The sequence below is a fragment of the Neoarius graeffei genome, chromosome 14 (genome assembly GCF_027579695.1).
Source record: "Neoarius graeffei isolate fNeoGra1 chromosome 14, fNeoGra1.pri, whole genome shotgun sequence".
Taxonomy (NCBI): Eukaryota; Metazoa; Chordata; class Actinopteri; order Siluriformes; family Ariidae; genus Neoarius; species Neoarius graeffei.
The window spans coordinates 40,710,255-40,729,062 of NC_083582.1; the positions used below are offsets into that span (position 1 = coordinate 40,710,255).

At 39.7% G+C, this 18,808-nt stretch overlaps 1 protein-coding gene across 3 annotated transcripts in view; it reads left to right on the plus strand.

The window, feature by feature from the left end:
- LOC132898197 (myosin-16) overlaps window positions 1–18,808 on the plus strand; it is a 115,747-nt gene that overhangs the window by 59,113 nt on the left and 37,826 nt on the right. For all 3 annotated transcript variants that reach the window (XM_060939646.1, XM_060939647.1, XM_060939645.1), the window contains 2 exons: window positions 14,825–14,911; window positions 15,001–15,246. In XM_060939646.1, the coding sequence (XP_060795629.1) occupies window positions 14,825–14,911; window positions 15,001–15,246 (333 nt within the window). The remainder of the gene's footprint in view (window positions 1–14,824; window positions 14,912–15,000; window positions 15,247–18,808) is intronic.

The following is an 18,808-nucleotide window of genomic DNA, read 5'->3' on the forward strand; positions in this document are numbered from 1 at the left end:
ATATTTTTTTTAACAGGGCAATGATGTAATTTTAACTATCACATTCTGTTTTAGTATTACAGTTTGTCTGTGTTTAAACTACAACAATTTGTAAATTCTACAAAAAAATATGATCAATTCAACATATTCTTAGTGTTAAATTAACAGTGGTATTTGGTTAGGAGTTTTACAGTATATTGATGTAAATTACACACTGCTTCATTGTTTTTGTATTTAGTTTTTTTATGTCATGATTTTACATAAATTCACTGTTAATTCTACGGACATTTTTTACAGTGTAATGCTAGAGGAAGGATGCGTTCAAAAATAATGAAATTAAACATTTTACCAAACATTTGTTTTCACATTTTGTTAAACAGAAATACAATAAGGAGCAGTAAACAGTAATAAACTTAAAGCGTGACAACATTGCTTTTTTTAGCAAGTAATAGTCTGAGGTACAAAAACATTGTACAGTGTTAGAAAGAAATGAGCTGTAAGTTTTACTGAGCTTCTTACTGAGCACCTTCCAGAACCAGCCACAGTTCTTCTGGAGACTTTGTCACATTTCCTTAGTTTTTGCAGCAAAACCCATTAGTTGTATGAAAAGTGATCCCTTAGATAATATGCTGGCTTTTTTTTTTTTTTTTTACTGACATACAAATATTTTTCTGGAACACTTTTTTGTACTGACTCAGTAATGCACAAGTCCTCAAAGAAACATCTACTGTACAATAGGATCGGGGAGGGGGAAAACCTTTTGCACATTACTGTGTATATACAACGTGTAGCAGATATCCAAAACACACACATACACACTCACAACACCTGGGCTTAAAGAAATGATCAAATATAGAATCTACAGTAAGGCTATTAAAACGGAGTAAAATACGATATCAAATACAAGGGGGAATGAAATAGAATTAGCATACACTCGGTAAAATAATGGTGTGAGTAATTAGTTGGCAGATGTAAGTTTAAGGTACACTTGAAAAAATAATGCACTAAAGTGTACAGTGATTAAGTGGCAAATAAAAAGGTATTCAATATTAATGAAATGTTGTTTTGATTTAATTTGACACTATATGCAATGCAAGAGTTCAGCAGAGTTAATTCTACACTGTAAATAATTCATTAAGTATGAGTTAATTTGATGGTATAAATTATATATATATGTTATTTACCAGCTGGGAGGTCCGTATGGTGAAATACCGTGACCAAGGTCTTGAAAGTACTGAGTGAGGTCCTCTGGGCCGAGGTCAGTATTCAAGGCCGAGGTCACGGTATTTCACCATACGGACCGACCTTAAGCTGGTAAATAATATATTTATATTTTTCTTTACCAAATTCTAACAGAAAATGAGAGCGCCCGAAAGGGCTGAGCCGAGGTACAATTTTGAATCCTCATTCACGGCTGTAATGCAAATTGCTTCCTCCTTAGTATACAAGTGCACTTCCATGTCAGGAAAAAAAAACTACATTTTGCCGCCTATGTAGTCCCCTATTTATACAAATAGGAGTCATTCAGGATTCAGCCATGTTTTTGCTCGGCATTAGCAAGTTAGAGGTTTTTAGCTTTCTCCTGAAATGTTTTATTTTATTTCTTCTTCCTCAGGGTAGTAAAACTCGCTTTCACTGTGGACACTGTCGTTGTCGCTATCCATGATGTAAAATTAATGCTATTTTGAATCCTCGTTCACGGCTGTAATGCAAATTGCTTCCTCCTTAGTATACAAGTGCACTTCCATGGCAGGAAAAAAACTACATTTTGCTGCCTATGTAGTCCCCTATTTATACAAAACTGAGTCATTCAGGATTCAGCCATGTTTTTGCTCGGCGTTAGCAACAGTTAGAAGTTTTTAGGTTTCTCCTGAAATGTTTTATTTTATTTCTTCTTCCTCAGGGTAGTGAAACTCGCTTTCACTGTGAACACTGTCGTTATCGCTATCCATGATGTAAAATTAATGCTATTTTCCTGAGAAATGCTGGCAAAAATTTATAAGATTTTTGATAATCTTAAGTAAATCTTATAAAAAAAAGATAAATGTTGACCAAAAATGCTACTATGTTTGTTGTTGTTGTGAACGAGCAAGTCACCAGAGGTAACAAGGGTTCATAACTGGGGTCCATACCGTAGGATACGGACCCGCTCGCCAGCCAATCAGAGCGCAGGATTTGATGGAAACCGCACGGTGAAAAAAATAAATCAAATTATTTGTTCACCAATTAATATGCAGTGTAATAACAGGTATAATGACAAGTGTAATAATATGTATATCTAGGCTGTAATAAAATTAATGTGTAACAATTAAACAATAACACATGCACTAATAGGTGTAATATGGTAACAATGCAATAATGGTTTAATAACTAATGGAAATTTTCAGTAAACACTTCAGAACGCTTAGCAGTCGTCTTTTCAGTTATTTATTATAGTAAATCATATAAAGGAATATAAGATAGGAAAGAAAGAAAATTAAAGCAGAACATCACCTCTAGTGATGTGAGAGTACGCGCGCGCTCTGAGTTGTTTTTTTGGCTGTATCTATTATACTTCTAAAGGCATTTGCTCACTGCTTGTGTCTTCACGTGATTGGCCCAAGATTTTCTTTGAAGTTTTGCTAATGAGTGCACCTGGCATGCTTTGGTACGTGCAGACAGATGCAAGTTAGGGAGAGCTCAAGCTCCCTGCTTATCACCACCGAGGTCAGGAAAGGTGGTTACGTCATGAGAAGATGCATAGTTAGGACGAACTCAAGCACCCTGCTCATTACCACCAAGGCCACAGAAAAGCGATTACAGCATTGGAAAAATAACTTTTCTCAGTACACTAAGTCCCTTGAGCTTAACATACAGAAACACAGAGAATAATGATGTTCGTTCATTAAATTTCCTTCACATAACACATGTAATAAGCTATGTAATAACAGGTGTAATAACAATGTAATATCATGCAATAATAGGTGTAGTAACAACATAATGTAATTGCGGTGTAATAAGAATGAAATAACAGGCGTAATAACAAACCATGCACTTTAGCAATGTAATAACAATGTAACAATATATAATGGGTGTAATAACAAATGTAATAAGTGTAATAACAGGTGTAATAACAGATGATGCATGAACTGATGGTGAAATAATAAAATAGTAACATGTGTAATAAGTGTGTAATAACAATGGTAATGAGCGTAATAATGATAACTGGTGTAATAAGAGTGTAGTAACAAGTATAATATGTGTCTAATAACAGATGTAATAACAGGTGTAATAACTGAATTGTCATTCACCCAGCATGACATTGATGTCACTGCCCACTGTAACACACAGGCATCAGTAAATCAGACTTTTTTACTTCAGTGTTCTCATAGCACACTGATGATGAAACTGAATTTAAGCAAAATAACAGCTCTCTCCCTCTCTTTTTGTTTGTCGCTCTCTCTTTCATCTCTCTGTCTGTCACTCTCTCTCTACCAGTCTCTTTGTCCGTGTGTGTGTGTGTGTGTGTGTGTGTGTGTGTGTGAGAGAGAGAGAGTGATGATGATGATGATTAACAGGTGATAAGCTGCTTCTGAACAGCACAACTAATCATGTGTGTGATGACTTGTGTTCTTATATAAATGCACTGTGGATCATTGCTGATGGTGTTCATTCATGAGATTTGAAATGAATGAATAAACATAAATAAGGTTTGCAATGTGAATGTAGCTTTAAGTCCATGGCTGCATCACTGGAGATGAACAGATAAGGGCAGCACATCAACAAATCAGTACAGCGCTAGGGTGCAGTGTGTACATTCACCTTGAAGGGGGTGGGAAGGAGTGACAGCCATTAACAGGAAGAAAAATTCCAATTTAGCAACGAGTCATGTTATTAGTCGCATTTGAAGCAGGAAATGTTATATCCAATCACAGTAATGATGTTCACAAATAAATCCGACAGTGCACAGGCAATTTAGTGAAATCCCTGCAGTTGTGGTCTTGACCGGTCTTGAAATGTCTGAGACTGCGACAAAACCAAGTAAAAATGCAGTCGATTCTGAAATGAGACCGAGACCTTCAAAAAGTGGTCTTGGGAACAGTCTCAAGGACTACAACACGAATACTACAGTTTTTACCTGAAGCCAGCATCTCACTGGGCTGCGACAGCTTGCTACAAATTGTGAAAGTCATTTGCGAGAGAGTTTCAAAAGTGTCCTGAAACATTCGCGGGGCTTCTCAATTTCCTTGCATGAGTCGCAAAGTGTCGCTCCTTCGTCGCTGAAATTTTGAACATGTTCAAAAAATTCGTGCGACAAAATTTCTCTCAAAATAGCTGCAAATGCGTCGCTGGTATCGCAAAGCTGTCACAAACCCTTCTCAAGTCAGTTTCCGTGAGACAGGAAGTGCGAGTGTATCTCACTGGGCTGCAACAGCCTGCGACTAGTTGGAGACGACACAATTTCGATAGAATATGCGAATATCAATTCAGTGTGATTCCAAATGAAAAATTGTCACCAATTCGCATATTTTATCGCAATTGTTGCATCTCCAACTAGTTGCAGGCTGTTGCAGCCCAGTGAGATACTACCCTGAGGATGAATTTGGTGGTAAATTTCATGAGTATTACCTTAACTGATGTCAGAAAGGATACTAGGACAGATTTATATATTTATATCCTTTCTCACATCATTGTGATTTAACTTCAGATCATTTTAAAAACCTGGAACAGATTTTTATCTTATTTATAGCTGCTTGGTCATTCCACTCCTATCATTTAGAACCCAAATTCAAAACTGTCTTGATCATTTTCCTGCTAGTGCAAGAAACAACGTCATTATTTACATTTAAATTTGATGTCGTATTGTTTCAAGCTACAGTACAGTGCTGTGCAAAAAGCTTTTACATTCTTTCTTTGATGTTTTTTATTTTATTTCTTTTTCAATAGTGTATCAGTAGAAAACAGCCAGTGTTCTAAGTTTAAACAATTGTTTTCCAGAAATGTCACAGAAAGCAGAAAAGTGCCCTGAAAATCTCATCTCATCTCATTATCTGTAGCCGCTTTATCCTGTTCTACAGGGTCGCAGGCAAGCTGGAGCCTATCCCAGCTGGCTACGGGCGAGAGGCGGGGTACACCCTGGACAAGTCGCCAGGTTATCACAGGGATGACACATAGACACAGACAACCATTCACACTCACATTCACACCTACGGTCAATTTAGAGCCACCAGTTAACCTAACCTGCATGTCTTTGGACTGTGGGGGAAACCGGAGCACCCGGAGGAAACCCACGCGGACACGGGGAGAACATGCAAACTCCACACAGAAAGGCCCTCGCCGGCCACGGGGCTCAAACCCAGACCTTCTTGCTGTGAGGCGACAGCGCTAACCACTACACCACCATGCCGCCTGCCCTGAAAATATATATTGAAAAAAAATTTTAATTCAGTTTTTCCAAAATTGCTTGTTATAAGATTATTATATAGCAAATCAAAGGCTATTGACATCTTTATTAATTTCAAGCTTAAACATTGCTTTCATCTTTCTACTTTTTTCTAGAAATAAACAAAATTGACACTTTTGCATCTAAAATTTTATACGTTTCAGTTTTTACTGTACTTTGTGGTAAAACGTCTGCTTTTTACTTGCGCCTAAGAGCATTTCCTACATGTGCCTACACTTTTGCACAGTGCTGTAAAGAGAAAGCTGATAAAGAAATATTTTCAGTGATGCAAGCGGGACATGCTGTCTGACACAGGTGCTTGAAGACATGCCTCCGGGCTTCGTCTCCACACTGGGTGGCATTCAAAATAGATCACAGCTCTTCTGTTCACTGAGCCTAAGCCAGGCTGGAGTGTGAAAAGTCACGCACAGACATGTACACCATTATCTCTGTGTGCCTATCTGCGCTTCCGCAGACCCCTTCTTATTCTCTTGCACATATCAGACGCACACAGTCCTGGCATTGTTCTTCTTTTTCTCTTTACTGATAGAATCAGCAGAATCTGATGCCCTTAAAGTTCACAGATAATCTGCAGAGAAATGTCTTTTCCAAGCAACACACAGCTTTATGGAGCTAAACATTTTTACTTTACACTTGCTGATTTCTTTAACTTGGATTAAAATATATCATGGTCTTCTTGATCTGTACTCGCTGACAAATGAGAGATTTGATCGACAGGTGAGTAAACTGAAGTCAGTGCTGCAAAAGCCTCCTGCCAGTGCCAGGGACGGGGGCACTGCATGACCCTTCTAGAGGTCAAAGGCCATGTCGTTCATCTTGCCCAGGCTTGCAAAGTGAATCCCCTCCTGGGTGTCAAATGAAACTCACCCCGGCCGTTTTCACTTTATCACCCTCAGTTTAAGAACCAAAGGGTCGTGCAGGTCACAGACCAGCCACCATTCTTCTAGTTTACTGTTTACACCATTCTTCTAGCTTACTGCCCCTAAATCTCCACATTAGTAATAAATTACAATCAATGAATAGCCATTATTTATTCTCTGTTATTTAACACAGTTCATCTCACATTTTCTGTATAATGGCTCTTAAACAGTGGTAGATGAACAAGAGGGTGCTGTTTTTTACCCTGTCCACACTAGGGATTTTGTACCGATACGAAACTACTTTCGTACCGCAACACCTGTCCACACTAGCAACTATACCGGTACTGTAGCGGTATAACTGTATCGGTACGAAACCCACAAATGTATGGGTTTCGTACCGGTACAGTATCGGTACTGTAGCGCTTCGCTGTAGTGTGGACAGATGAAGCGGTTCTGTATCGATACAAATATAATGCGCATGCGCAAAGTCACACACCTCAATCGATGTCTTCGCTGAATAAAATAGTGAAGAACGGAGATTCGTTTTCTTTGTTTCTTTCTCAACTGCCTTGCGCGTTTTATACAATTCGACTGAATAAATGACCACCAGAAATACAGACTGTACATTGACAACAAAAAGCACACACACGTTGTTTCATCCGCCATATTCTCGGAAGGAAGTTACTCGGTAACCACGGAAACATTTCGCGCACGCGCATTTCAACTACCGTGAAAGAAAACCGCAAACATTTCTTGCTAGTGTGGACGGATGCATTAAACTGTACTGGTATACTTTGTATCGATACAGTTATACCACTATCGTACTGGTATAAGTGTGAACACAGCATTAGAAAAAAAAAACTTTTATGCACCGCATAACAGATTTTTTTTTGTTTGGTTGGTTGGTTTTGTTTAATTAGTGATCGCCTGTATCAAGGGGATAAAACTGGTTTATGCTTTACTTTTATGGTTGTTGTTTTTTTTCTGAAAATCATTTTAAGGAATTTGAAGATTTTGTGCCAGATCTTGAAGTAATGATATAGAACAATATTGCATATGGTAACCAAGGGGACAGGACATAACAGATATTAATCACACCTCAGAGTATGGAAGAGATTTGTGATTGCATAGTCAGTGGACGTGATTTGAATTCGGTTTTCGACATCTCTCATCTCATCTCATTATCTGTAGCCGCTTTATCCTTCTACAGGGTCGCAGGCAATTGTACATCTGTTGACGGTTTTTCACTAACAAGATTTGGTGATGTGTAAACAACACAATCAAGGCTTCGCTATTTAGTGTGGCATATTTACTACTTATCGCCTAAAATGTCAAGCTGTTTGTCGATTGCATTTCGTGTTTTTTTTATTATGATTGTTTAAACATCCAGCATAAATACCTCTCTAATACCTGTAAATTGCTGCTAATGTTTCATAACTCCTGGTTATCCATATTTTTACAGACTAATGGTGTAAAATATACAGCTCCAGATATTGATGCAAAATTACTGCATGCCCATTGCTTGGGGTGGCACGGTGGTGTAGTGGTTAACACTGTTGCCTCACAGCAAGAAGGTACTAGGTTCGAATCTCATGGCTGACGGGGACCTTTCTGTGTGGAGTTTACATGTTCTCCCAGTGTCTGGGTGGGTTTCCTCCTACAGTTCAAAGAAATGCAGGTTAGTCAAAATACCCAGCCACTGGGGTTGTACAAGCCAGTGCATACTTAGTGCCGGTCCCAAGCCTGGATAGATTGGGGTGGGTTGCATCAGGAAGGCCATCTGGTGTAAAAGCCTATGCCAAATCAAATATGCGGAACAGAGCTGCTGTGGTGACCCCTAACGGGAGCAGCCCAAAGAGGAAGACTGTATGTCCATTGCTTAAATTCAAGTAAATACTGGTATACTGTAAATACTATTTAGTTAACCTTAAATTAAAAAAAAATCCATGCAAACTGATTGCCTTAAAAATTAAGTAAAGTCAAACAGGAATTACAAGTTGTACTAAGAAATGCTTATTTATTTATTAGAACAACATACCATTCTTATTCTTATTTATTTTTAAGGCAACTGGTTTGCATGTTTTGTTTTTTTTTAAATAAAGTTAACTTATTGGAATTTACAGTGTTATATACTGTTGGGGGCGGCACGGTGGTGTAGTGGTTAGCACTGTCGCCTCACAGCAAGAAGATCCTGGGTTCGAGCCCCATGGCCGGCGAGGGCCTTTCTGTGCGGAGTTTGCATGTTCTCCCCGTGTCCGCGTGGGTTTCCTCCGGGTGCTCCGGTTTCCCCCACAGTCCAAAGACATGCAGGTTAGCTTAACTGGTGGCTCTAAATTGACCGTAGGTGTGAATGTGAGTGTGAATGGTTGTCTGTGTCTATGTGTCAGCCCTGTGATAACCTGGCGACTTGTCCAGGGTGTACCCCGCCTTTCGCCCATAGTCAGCTGGGATAGGCTCCAGCTTGCCTGCGACCCTGTGGGACAGGATAAGCGGCTACAGATAATGGATGATGGATATACTGTTGGTCTACTTGGTAACTCTTTAATTGAAGGACACCTACCGAGAGCCTTTGTAACACATTCAAAAGCACTGGATGAAACTTTTAGAAAGCAACAGCAGGAGAATGTCTGAAAGGTGGATGTCAAAACTTGCAAGATGTCATTAAACATTTTTATGACTTTGCTTTTACATGAAAGAGAGAAGAGAAAACAACCCTAGATTATCTGCATGCGTTGACTGATTTGACGTTACTGTAATTAAATATCCTTATCCTGCATGTTGTTACCTCTGGCAATGTTGGAGGAGGTCATGTTTTCACTTCCATCTGCTTTTGTTTGTTTGTTTGCAACATAACTCAAAGAGTAGTGACCAGATTTTGGTGAAATTCTGAGGAAAGATGGGCCAAGGAACAATTGATTAAATGTTGATGGAAATCCAGTTATGTATCTAAGCATAGCGAACGTCTGGATATTCTAATATGTGGCTCGGCAGAGGTGTGAACTCTCTCGAGTACCATTGATTTTTTTAACATCACATTCATAATACTTTGAGACCGTATATACTGGATATACTCAATTGCACGCCCCTATTGAAAAGTAAATACAGGCACTGCACCACAAAAAAAGGTAACATGACCAGTAAACATTTCATTGAAGATTTCTCAGTCAGTGTTGTAGTTGAGTCACTCAACCTCAAGTCCAAGTCCAGTCTCGAGTCCCCAGTGTTCAAGTCCAAGTCATTAAAGAAAATTTCAAGTCAAGTCCACTATTGATCCGAGTCGAGTCCAAGAACAAGGCTCCACCCGCACCATTTGACGGTGGCTGTTGCTGCCTTTATATGAAACCGTCTCTGCTGCTGTGTTGGACTGACGTTGCTGCTCAACTGCCCCATTTTAGTTAATAGGCTACAGATAAAAAGCTTGTTCATCGCTCAGCAAGCCCCGCCCACTATCAACAGGGCAACTAACATGAGAGAGGGTTAACACTAGCTAGTTCATCACTCAGCAAGCCCCGCTATCAACAGAGCAATGAACATAGCACATCGCTTCCTTCTCTGGGTGGAGTCTTACCAAATGACGATTGAAGTTCGAGGTCGTCCCCGTCGTCTCCTCAGTAGTTCTTCTACATATGGAACACACAGCAGTGCATTTTTTCCCACTGCACGAGAAGTCTGTATAGACCCTTTTCACTCACGTGACCTTCGTAAGCGCGACCGCCATTTTGGACATGAAGAAATAACGGTTTATGGCACAGACCCTTTCGGTTCTCGCTCATCTAGCTGCTACAATGACTGCTTAGACTGCAACAATAATACCTAACACACATTTAAGTATCCGTCGTAAAGACGTGAAACTCCTTGAGTGACGAGTGTGTTCATTGATAAGCTAACACAATCTAAAAGTAGACATACCATCACACTGCCCTGGCGCTGTGTACAGTTTACCTTCTATGGTTTGTGCACTCACTATTTGCCATTACTTTCTCCAACCCAGTGTTCGAACTATGCCGATATTTTCGGGGGGTCCCTTTTTTTCCCTGGGGGGGGGGTGCTTGCGCTTGTCTCAGAGCGCCGATCTCCAAACACATGAGAAGCCTATCTTACGCACATATCACGCGGACTCCACACCTCCACACACGCATCGCGTCTGAAGTCATAACTCATCAGGGGAAATCGTGTCCGCATTGGCATGTTCAAAAAACAACCTCGCGTCAACAATGATACCACACGCAAGAAAAAAAAAACAGTCAGGCTACTCAACACATCTGATCCACAGCAGCACCAAAGCATCACTGGAAATCATGTCAACAACCAATCTTCCATTTCAACACGCGTCAACAAACAAATGGCACCACAAACATGAACGAATCGGTCAGGCTACCGATTCCAAACCCACAGCAGACGAATAATTAAATGCATCTTACCTTAAAGCAGAATCGACCACAAAGGAAGTCTGTTGGCACACTTCCTTTCTACTAGTTTGTGTCCCCAACCTGGCAGCAGCAGTCGTTGTCATATCGGTTTATTTTATCTTTGATGTAAACACAACACTTCGGATATGCAAATACTTCCCGTTACACACGATTGCTATGTCAATAAACATCATTTTGCCAATATTTTAGAGACCATCCATCTTTTCCGTCGGTCAGCATCTGTCGGGATCCGATAAAATGATAAATCTTGCCTTGTGTGTTGATGGTTACTACATCCAGGTGCACAACAATATAATGGCATGATGGAAGTCTTGTTGAAAGTAAAAACTTTCTTTGATGGCTATATTCCTTTCGATGCTTCGCTGTCGTTCCTCGTTGTTGGCTGTGGTAGACTACTGGTAGTACATGTCCAAAATGGCGGCCGCGTTTGTCGTGACGTCACGTGAAAAGGGTCCATAAGCAAAGCGGACAATCCTAGGGGCTTCTCTCCAGGCATTTTAGCGCCATTAACATTAGTTTGTTCCTCTCCATAACGTATGAACAGGTGAATGTGCGTTGTCTTGCATGGAATTAGTATAAAAATTAATGTAGATATAAATATCTTATGCCAAATTATTATGGCATGTTACAAAAAATAGTCCTCATCTTCAATTTATGAGTCTGAATGCAGTTAATGCACGAGTCCGAGTCCAAGTCAAGTCATGAGTCCTTAAAATTAGGGCACGACTCAGACTACTACAAGCCTGTTTGCAGTACTTAATGAATGTGCTATTAGAAAGATAAAATTGTAACTTCCGATAAAACAGAGTGGTGTTGTCTTGTGAATTTTGACAAGTCCTCCAGTATTGCTTTATAAAACATTTATGCACTGCTTATCAGTGTGTTCTGAAGGCTCAGTATTGGTATGCTTATAGATGACTACTTTGTGTGTAGTGTCTCAACATGATTTTCTCCCTCACTATTCACATTCTATAGCAGAGTAACGGGAAAACGCATGTTAAGATGAGTGCTTAATCTGTGAATAAGCATGCAAGTGGTAATTCTACAGCTTTAACTCTTTACCCCTTAATGCAGTTGCTACAGCCACCCTTGTATATGCATATACTCAGGGGTTAAATTGGGATTGGTTATGTGGGGGGGCTCTGCCTCGTACCCGCCCCTGCCCCCGCCGCCCTGCCCCAATATACTTTTTGGAAAATAACCCTCTAATTTGATAACCATATAATATTGCACAGAGATATACACCTTATCTGTGTGTTGTAGGCCTATGTGTGTCTTGTAGTGCCCCCCTACACATTATGGCAGTTTGAATGTAGATTGGTTGGCCAATGTAACAGATTGTACAGGTTGTTGTACATTGGTTTGAAGGAAATGATTAGTGGGGGGTCTGGGGGTCCTCCCCCAGAAGTTTTTTATTATCATACATGTTATTTGCTGAATTCTGGTGCATTTTAATAAGTTGTTAGCTGACTTTACAGAGGTAGGTTGAGCAATATCATGTTAAATCTTGTCACATGCCTACAGGTGAAAAATGTGAAGGAGAAATGTTCAGTGAGAAAATTTGAAGGCTTGCACAATCTTAAACCAAAACAGTTGATTTATTTTGGAGGATAAATGTTAAATATGCCAAAACACTGTCAGTCAAATTGTCAATCAAATATATTCATGCAGTGAATGCAACCAAATACAAACAACACTATAACATTGGAAGCATTTATTATTATTGTTATTATTATATATTCAATTATTTATTTGGCATGTGGTGCTTTTTGTATTGTCTAGAACATACATAAGATGAGCATATTATAGCAGCAAAATAGAAGCACAATCATTTGAATGCAGCAAAACTTTTGCTGCATTCAAATGATTGTGCTTCTATTTTGCTGCTATAATATGCTCATCTTATGTATGTTCTAGACAATACAAAAAGCACCACATGCCAAATAAATAATTGAATACATAATAATAACAATAATAATTACACTAATAATACACTAATAATATTAACAATAAATAATAATAAATTAACATTAAATTAAATATTAACAATAAATAATAAAACACTAATAATATTAACAATACAGTGAACATAATCATTATCATATTTTTTATTATTAAAAACAAAATATCAAATAATACTGAAGAGCGGAAAAAATAATACTGATCTAAATATGTTGTGTTTTTATTTTTAGACAGTATGTGTTTTGCTAAACAGCTGTAAGCTTCCTCCTCTTTGCTTTCCTCATTTTTAACCTTTAGCTGCTGACCTCTAAAAATCCAAGACAACAAAACAATTTATTAACCTTCTTGTATAAAAGTGAAATTGACTGTATCGACAGTTAATTAAGGCTAGAGCACAAGACGAGTGTTTTGTTTATGTTTGCCAAAGGTAGCTAACTTGAGGCAACGTTAGGCTCAACTTTTGGTCAATCTCAGTAGCTAACTTTAACTGACATCTCCCCCTTCCCCCTGGCTAATTTCTGTCGATAACTGGGGACTATGGAAATTGAACTCGCCAAATGCACAGACAGTTCGTTCAAGCACCTCTGATGGATTAGGATCGTATGCAGGTAAAAGGGGAGACGGTGTACGGAGAAAATTATAAACAAGTCACAACGCTGAAACACAAGCCCAAAAACCCGCAAACCACAACTTCTGATTTTTTTTTAAAGCGAGCTCACAAAAAAAGAAACCCCAAAGTCGCTTATAAAAAGCGGAATTGGCAACCCACGCAGTGTTCCAGAAACCAGAATCTCTGATCGCAAGTTCTGTTCTAAATAGCTTTGACAGGTCGTCTTGTTATCAGGAAAACTATGATCTCTCTCATAAAAGTCATGGGTTTATTGATTAATAAAACGATATTTAATTATTCAGAACTGAAAATCGTGAAAAGGGTTTGTTGCTTTTGATGTGTGCGTGATCATATGCCATCCGCTCCGAGCTTATGTGCCGGGGCTCAGCCCCGGACAGCCCCGGCCCAATTTAACCCCTGCATATACTGTTCAAACTTAGAACATATTTACAAGAAAAAAAAAGTTGTCAAATGACGTCATTATGGTGCATACACGCTGGCGTCATATGTCGTCATTAAGGGGTAAAGAGTTAAGTAAATGGTGTACAAATAATGCCTTAGATCTTAGCACTTACTTTCTGCCGCGGCTCATCTCCATAAGCATAATTCCTTTTCTCTCTCTCTCTCTCTCTCTCTCTCTCTCTCTCTCTCTCTCTCTCACACACACACACACACACACACACCTGTCAGGATCTCTAAGGTGTTTAAAGTGCATATTCTGGACCAATTTCGTGTTTTTTAAATATGAAAGTACGTCCCTTTACACACTCATCCAGAAGGGTAATGTTGCACAAGGCCATCTGTCTACAACAGAAAAAAATAAAATAACAAAACGCGTCTGCAAAAATCCCAAGGGAGTCTGGAGCCAGATTCGTGACGTCACCTGCGGACGCGCCAGCAGGCTGTGCGAGCTTTGCACGGTTTCAGTGCACAGCCTGTGTAGACCAAGCGCTCCCATTTCTCTCTCATTGTCCGGTCTTTTGGGAAACGATGAGTACTAATCCCATCAAGATTGGTGTTGCTACACCCTCCTACGATACATCTGTTAACCATTTTAATAATTACATGATAACATTGCAGAAATTTGCAGAAAACCACCAGGTCGTTTTCTCATAAACAAACCAGCGCTGACGTAGGATTCAGAGGGAGGCGTCCCGCACGTGACGTCATGAAAATCAATGTTTGCCAGGAAATCCAAACGCCAAGTTTTTTCAGAGGCAGACCAATTCGCCTCAAATGGCTTGATTTCAACTGAATTTTTCTGGTATTGCACAAGGTAAAAAAATTGCACAAAATGCAAAATGTGACAGATATTTGACTAAAGTTTAATTTAAAATAGGAGAATTACATTGATCTCGCTCCTGAATTTACCCGTGATACTGTCTGGGATGCACACTATTCTGCACAAACAGCTCGGTAGAGCAATGAAATATACAAAGCAAAATCAATGTGTTTTTTTTTTTTTAAGTGTGTGTGCATGCATGTGTCTCATGTTTTCTCATGAGGTTTGTATTTGATCACTCTGTGTCTGAACTCTTAGGTAGAAAAGCAGCGTGCTGACCTGACTCGCGAACTGGAAGATCTGACAGACCGGCTGGAGGAGGCAGGAGGTGTCACAGCCTCTCAGGTGCACTGATCGAGGAAAGAAGTTGTTCTTTGACTCAGTATTTCCTAACCTCAGCATGCTGACTTTATCACTGACTTCGTCTGCTGTAGATGGAGATGAATAAGAAGCGTGAGGTGGAGCTGCAGAGACTGAGGCGTGAGCTGGAGGAGTCCTCGGCTCAGGCTGAAACGATGGCGGCAGCTCTGAGGAAGAGGCACGGAGATGCACTGGCTGAGCTGAGTGAGCAGTGTGAGGGCCTGCAGAGGACTCGCGCCAAACTAGAGAAGGAGAAACAGAACCTGCTGCTGGAGGTGGACAACCTAGCAGCTTCGTTAGACACCATGCAAAAGGCCAAGGTCAGAAACCCAGAACAGCTATAAAACAAGGATCTCATTCTGTATCAGGGTTTATTTTTATTTTTTCTGGGCTATAAATAGATAACAATACAATGATTGTGTGAGTTTCATGTGAACGAGTCCTATAATAAGTTTAGTTCCCAAGACTCAGGGGATTTCAAGCAGATTTTCTTTCGAGCCGTTGCAAAAATCAACATCTCTCACAGACCTATCCAGCCGCTGTCGTAAAACTCAAACTGAGGCTCACCCCCAAATGGCACGTGTCCCATGTACATACACCAGGTATAGTGAGTACAGGGATAACCTATTAATGAATACGAGCAGTAGTCGGACAGCCGACCCATGTGTGTACACAGTAAGCCTGCTGCAGAATCTTATCATTTTGGCTTGTGAACATGCATGTTAACAATACCATAAACATAAAAGGAAGGCGCACATCCTTTACATGTAGGCTACAGTGCAGTCCGAGAATTTAGTGTGTTATCATGTCGATGCATGAAGTTCCCGCGCCCTTGTTAAAATCCAGCAGGACTTGCCCAGCTTGCTTTTCACTGCATTTCTGTCATAAGCGAAAAAACCTAAGCTAGGACCTACTATTAAATATAAATCTATACCATAAACTCTCCAGCTCAAATCCCACATAACTATTTAATTTGTTTCTTTTTTAAACCTTGTCAATTAAATAAAAAACAACAGAAGGCATATCTCAGTATCTGCAATGCTAAAACTATTTGGGGGGGGCCCTTAAATCCACGCCAGAATAAGACCAACAGCAATTACTGATAGGACATTCTAAAAATGATTTGCACCCTCCAACAAAAACGCCATGAAACTTAAAAAAAAAAAGCCCTTTATGGGTCACATCTGCAAAGTTGAACCAATGTCATTTTGAAAAATGATGTGCTGATGTTTAGGATATTTTAATTAATTATACATTATTATTATTCACCTGTTTGATGACTGCATGAGCGATGTTTACAGTCAATTAGTGAGAAAATTGTGACCTCTCGATGGAAAAAAATGTGATTTACCTTAAAGGAGAACTGAAGTCATTTTTAAACTTGCTTTATTTCTTAATTAATGTGTTATTTAATTACGTTTTCAGTTTTAGTAACCTTATATCGTGATTCGTATTGGCAACTAATTGCAATTAAATATTATACTTATCAGCCTATTCGGTTTTTAGCCATGTTGAATTTAGTTCGTTTGGTCCACGGCAGGCGTCGCTTATCCGCGCGATCTTCACCAGACTTGTGCGAGACTTCAAAACGTGAAGTGTCAGCCAGGTGTCAGTGCCGCCATTTTGAAAACTGTTTTCCAAATGAAATATTCCACAAAAACGAGTTTAAATGACAATTACTGCCTACTTTTTTCCAAACTTTCCTGATTGCTATCAAAACAAAACTTCCGGCTTGATTACATCAGCATTCGAAAGAGGGCGTGCGCGTCTTTTGACAACGTTGGCAGATGTTGGTCGCTTTGATTTCCGCTGTACGTTTTACTTCCGTCCTACGATGTCTCGCACAGGTCTCAACGAATCTCGTTTACGACCGTCACTTTGACGTATGGACTGATATATTACACCGCATATTTCAAACACTCATAACTTGCTATACCATAGCAGTGACGAAATAGCGATCAAAAATGCATTCCTATATTTAATAAAATGAGAAATATAATTTTGATCATAAAAAATTTGCCTTCAGTTCTCCTTTAACATTCAGTGTAAAATTCATTCTTATGAACATCATGTCTGTATTAGCAAGAACAGACATAAACAGTCAACAACAAACAATGTTCCAAGGACACTGTGTATTATTAACACTAGCATCTGCTTTAACTGGAACTCCTAAAGAACCCGGGTTTATGTGTATGAAATGATGACAGTTCTTTTAACCTGATCTGAAAAACGTTTACTTTTTACTGATTTGACTGTTGCTAAAAATTTACTTTACACAGCTGGATCAATCCAAAATTATAAATGTCACAACAAAGGTCAATAACAAGGTTATAGAAATAATTAATGATTAGTAAAGTTATGATTTCTATAATTAATAAAGTTAAACTAGCCAATATGTGCCTGGTCAGAGATTGCATTGTCCCACAAGAACTTAATTAACTATCTCATTAACAAATGCCCTAAATAATCCACCCTGTTTATATATACAACCCCAAATCAGACAAACTTTAGTCGGTATGGAAAATGCAAATCAAAAAAGAAAGCAGTGATTTCTAAATTTACTTTGACTTGTATTTCATTTCAGACAGCATGACCCCAAGATATTCCATGTTTCATCTCGTCAACTTCATTTCATTTGTTAATATACATCAATTCCTGCATTTCAGGCCTGTAACACATTCCAAAAAAATTGGGACAGGAGCAATTTAGGGCCGGTAATGGGGTAAAACAGTGAAATAATGATGTGATTTGAAACAAGTGATGTCAACAGGTGATTGTAATCATGATTTGGTACAAAATCAGTATCCAGGAAAGGCCGAGTGTTTGAGGAGCAAAGATGGGCCAAGGATCTCCAGCTTGTCAACAAATGCATGAGAAAATTATTGAAATGTTTAATGTTAGGCGGCACGGTGGTGTAGTGGTTAGCGCTGTCGCCTCACAGCAAGAAGGTCCGGGTTCGAGCCCCGTGGCCGGCAAGGGCCTTTCTGTGTGGAGTTTGCATGTTCTCCCCGTGTCCGCGTGGGTTTCCTCCGGGTGCTCTGGTTTCCCCCACAGTCCAAAGACATGCAGGTTAGGTTAACTGGTGACTCTAAATTGACCGTAGGTGTGAATGTGAGTGTGAATGGTTGTCTGTGTCTATGTGTCAGCCCTGTGATGACCTGGCGACTTGTCCAGGGTGTACCCCGCCTTTCGCCCGTAGTCAGCTGGGATAGGCTCCAGCTTGCCTGCGACCCTGTAGAACAGGATAAAGCGGCTAGAGATAATGAGATGAGATGAGATAAAATCAATGTTCCTCAAAAAAAGATACAAAGGGATTTGATTACTTCACCCTCTACAGTGCATAATATAGTAGCCTAAGCTGAACACCAGTGATCTCTGATCCCTCAGACGGCACTGCATCAAGAACCATCATTCATCTGTAGCTGATCATAACCACATGGGCTCAGGATTACTTTGGCAAACCTTTCTCCAGCAAGACAATACAGATTAACATCCACAGATGCCAGTTAAAACTTTACCGTGCCAAAAGGAAGCCTTATGTTTACTGTGTCCAGAAACACCATTGACTTCTTTGGGTTCGGAGGCATCTGGGATGGACCATCACACAGTGGAAACATGTATTGGGGTCAGATGAATCAGTATTCCAGTGTTTTTCCAGAAGAAATGGGACGCCCTGTGCTCCGGACCAAAGAGAAAAAGGACCATCCAGACTGTTACCAGCAACAAGTCCAAAAGCCAGGGTCTGTCATGGTATGGGGTTGTGTCAGTGCCCTTGGCACTTTTCTGCAGAAAAGTGCACTGAGATTTTGGAGCAACATGCACTGCCTTCAAGATGACATCTTTTCAAGGGACATTTCACCAAGAGAAAGCAAAACTACATTC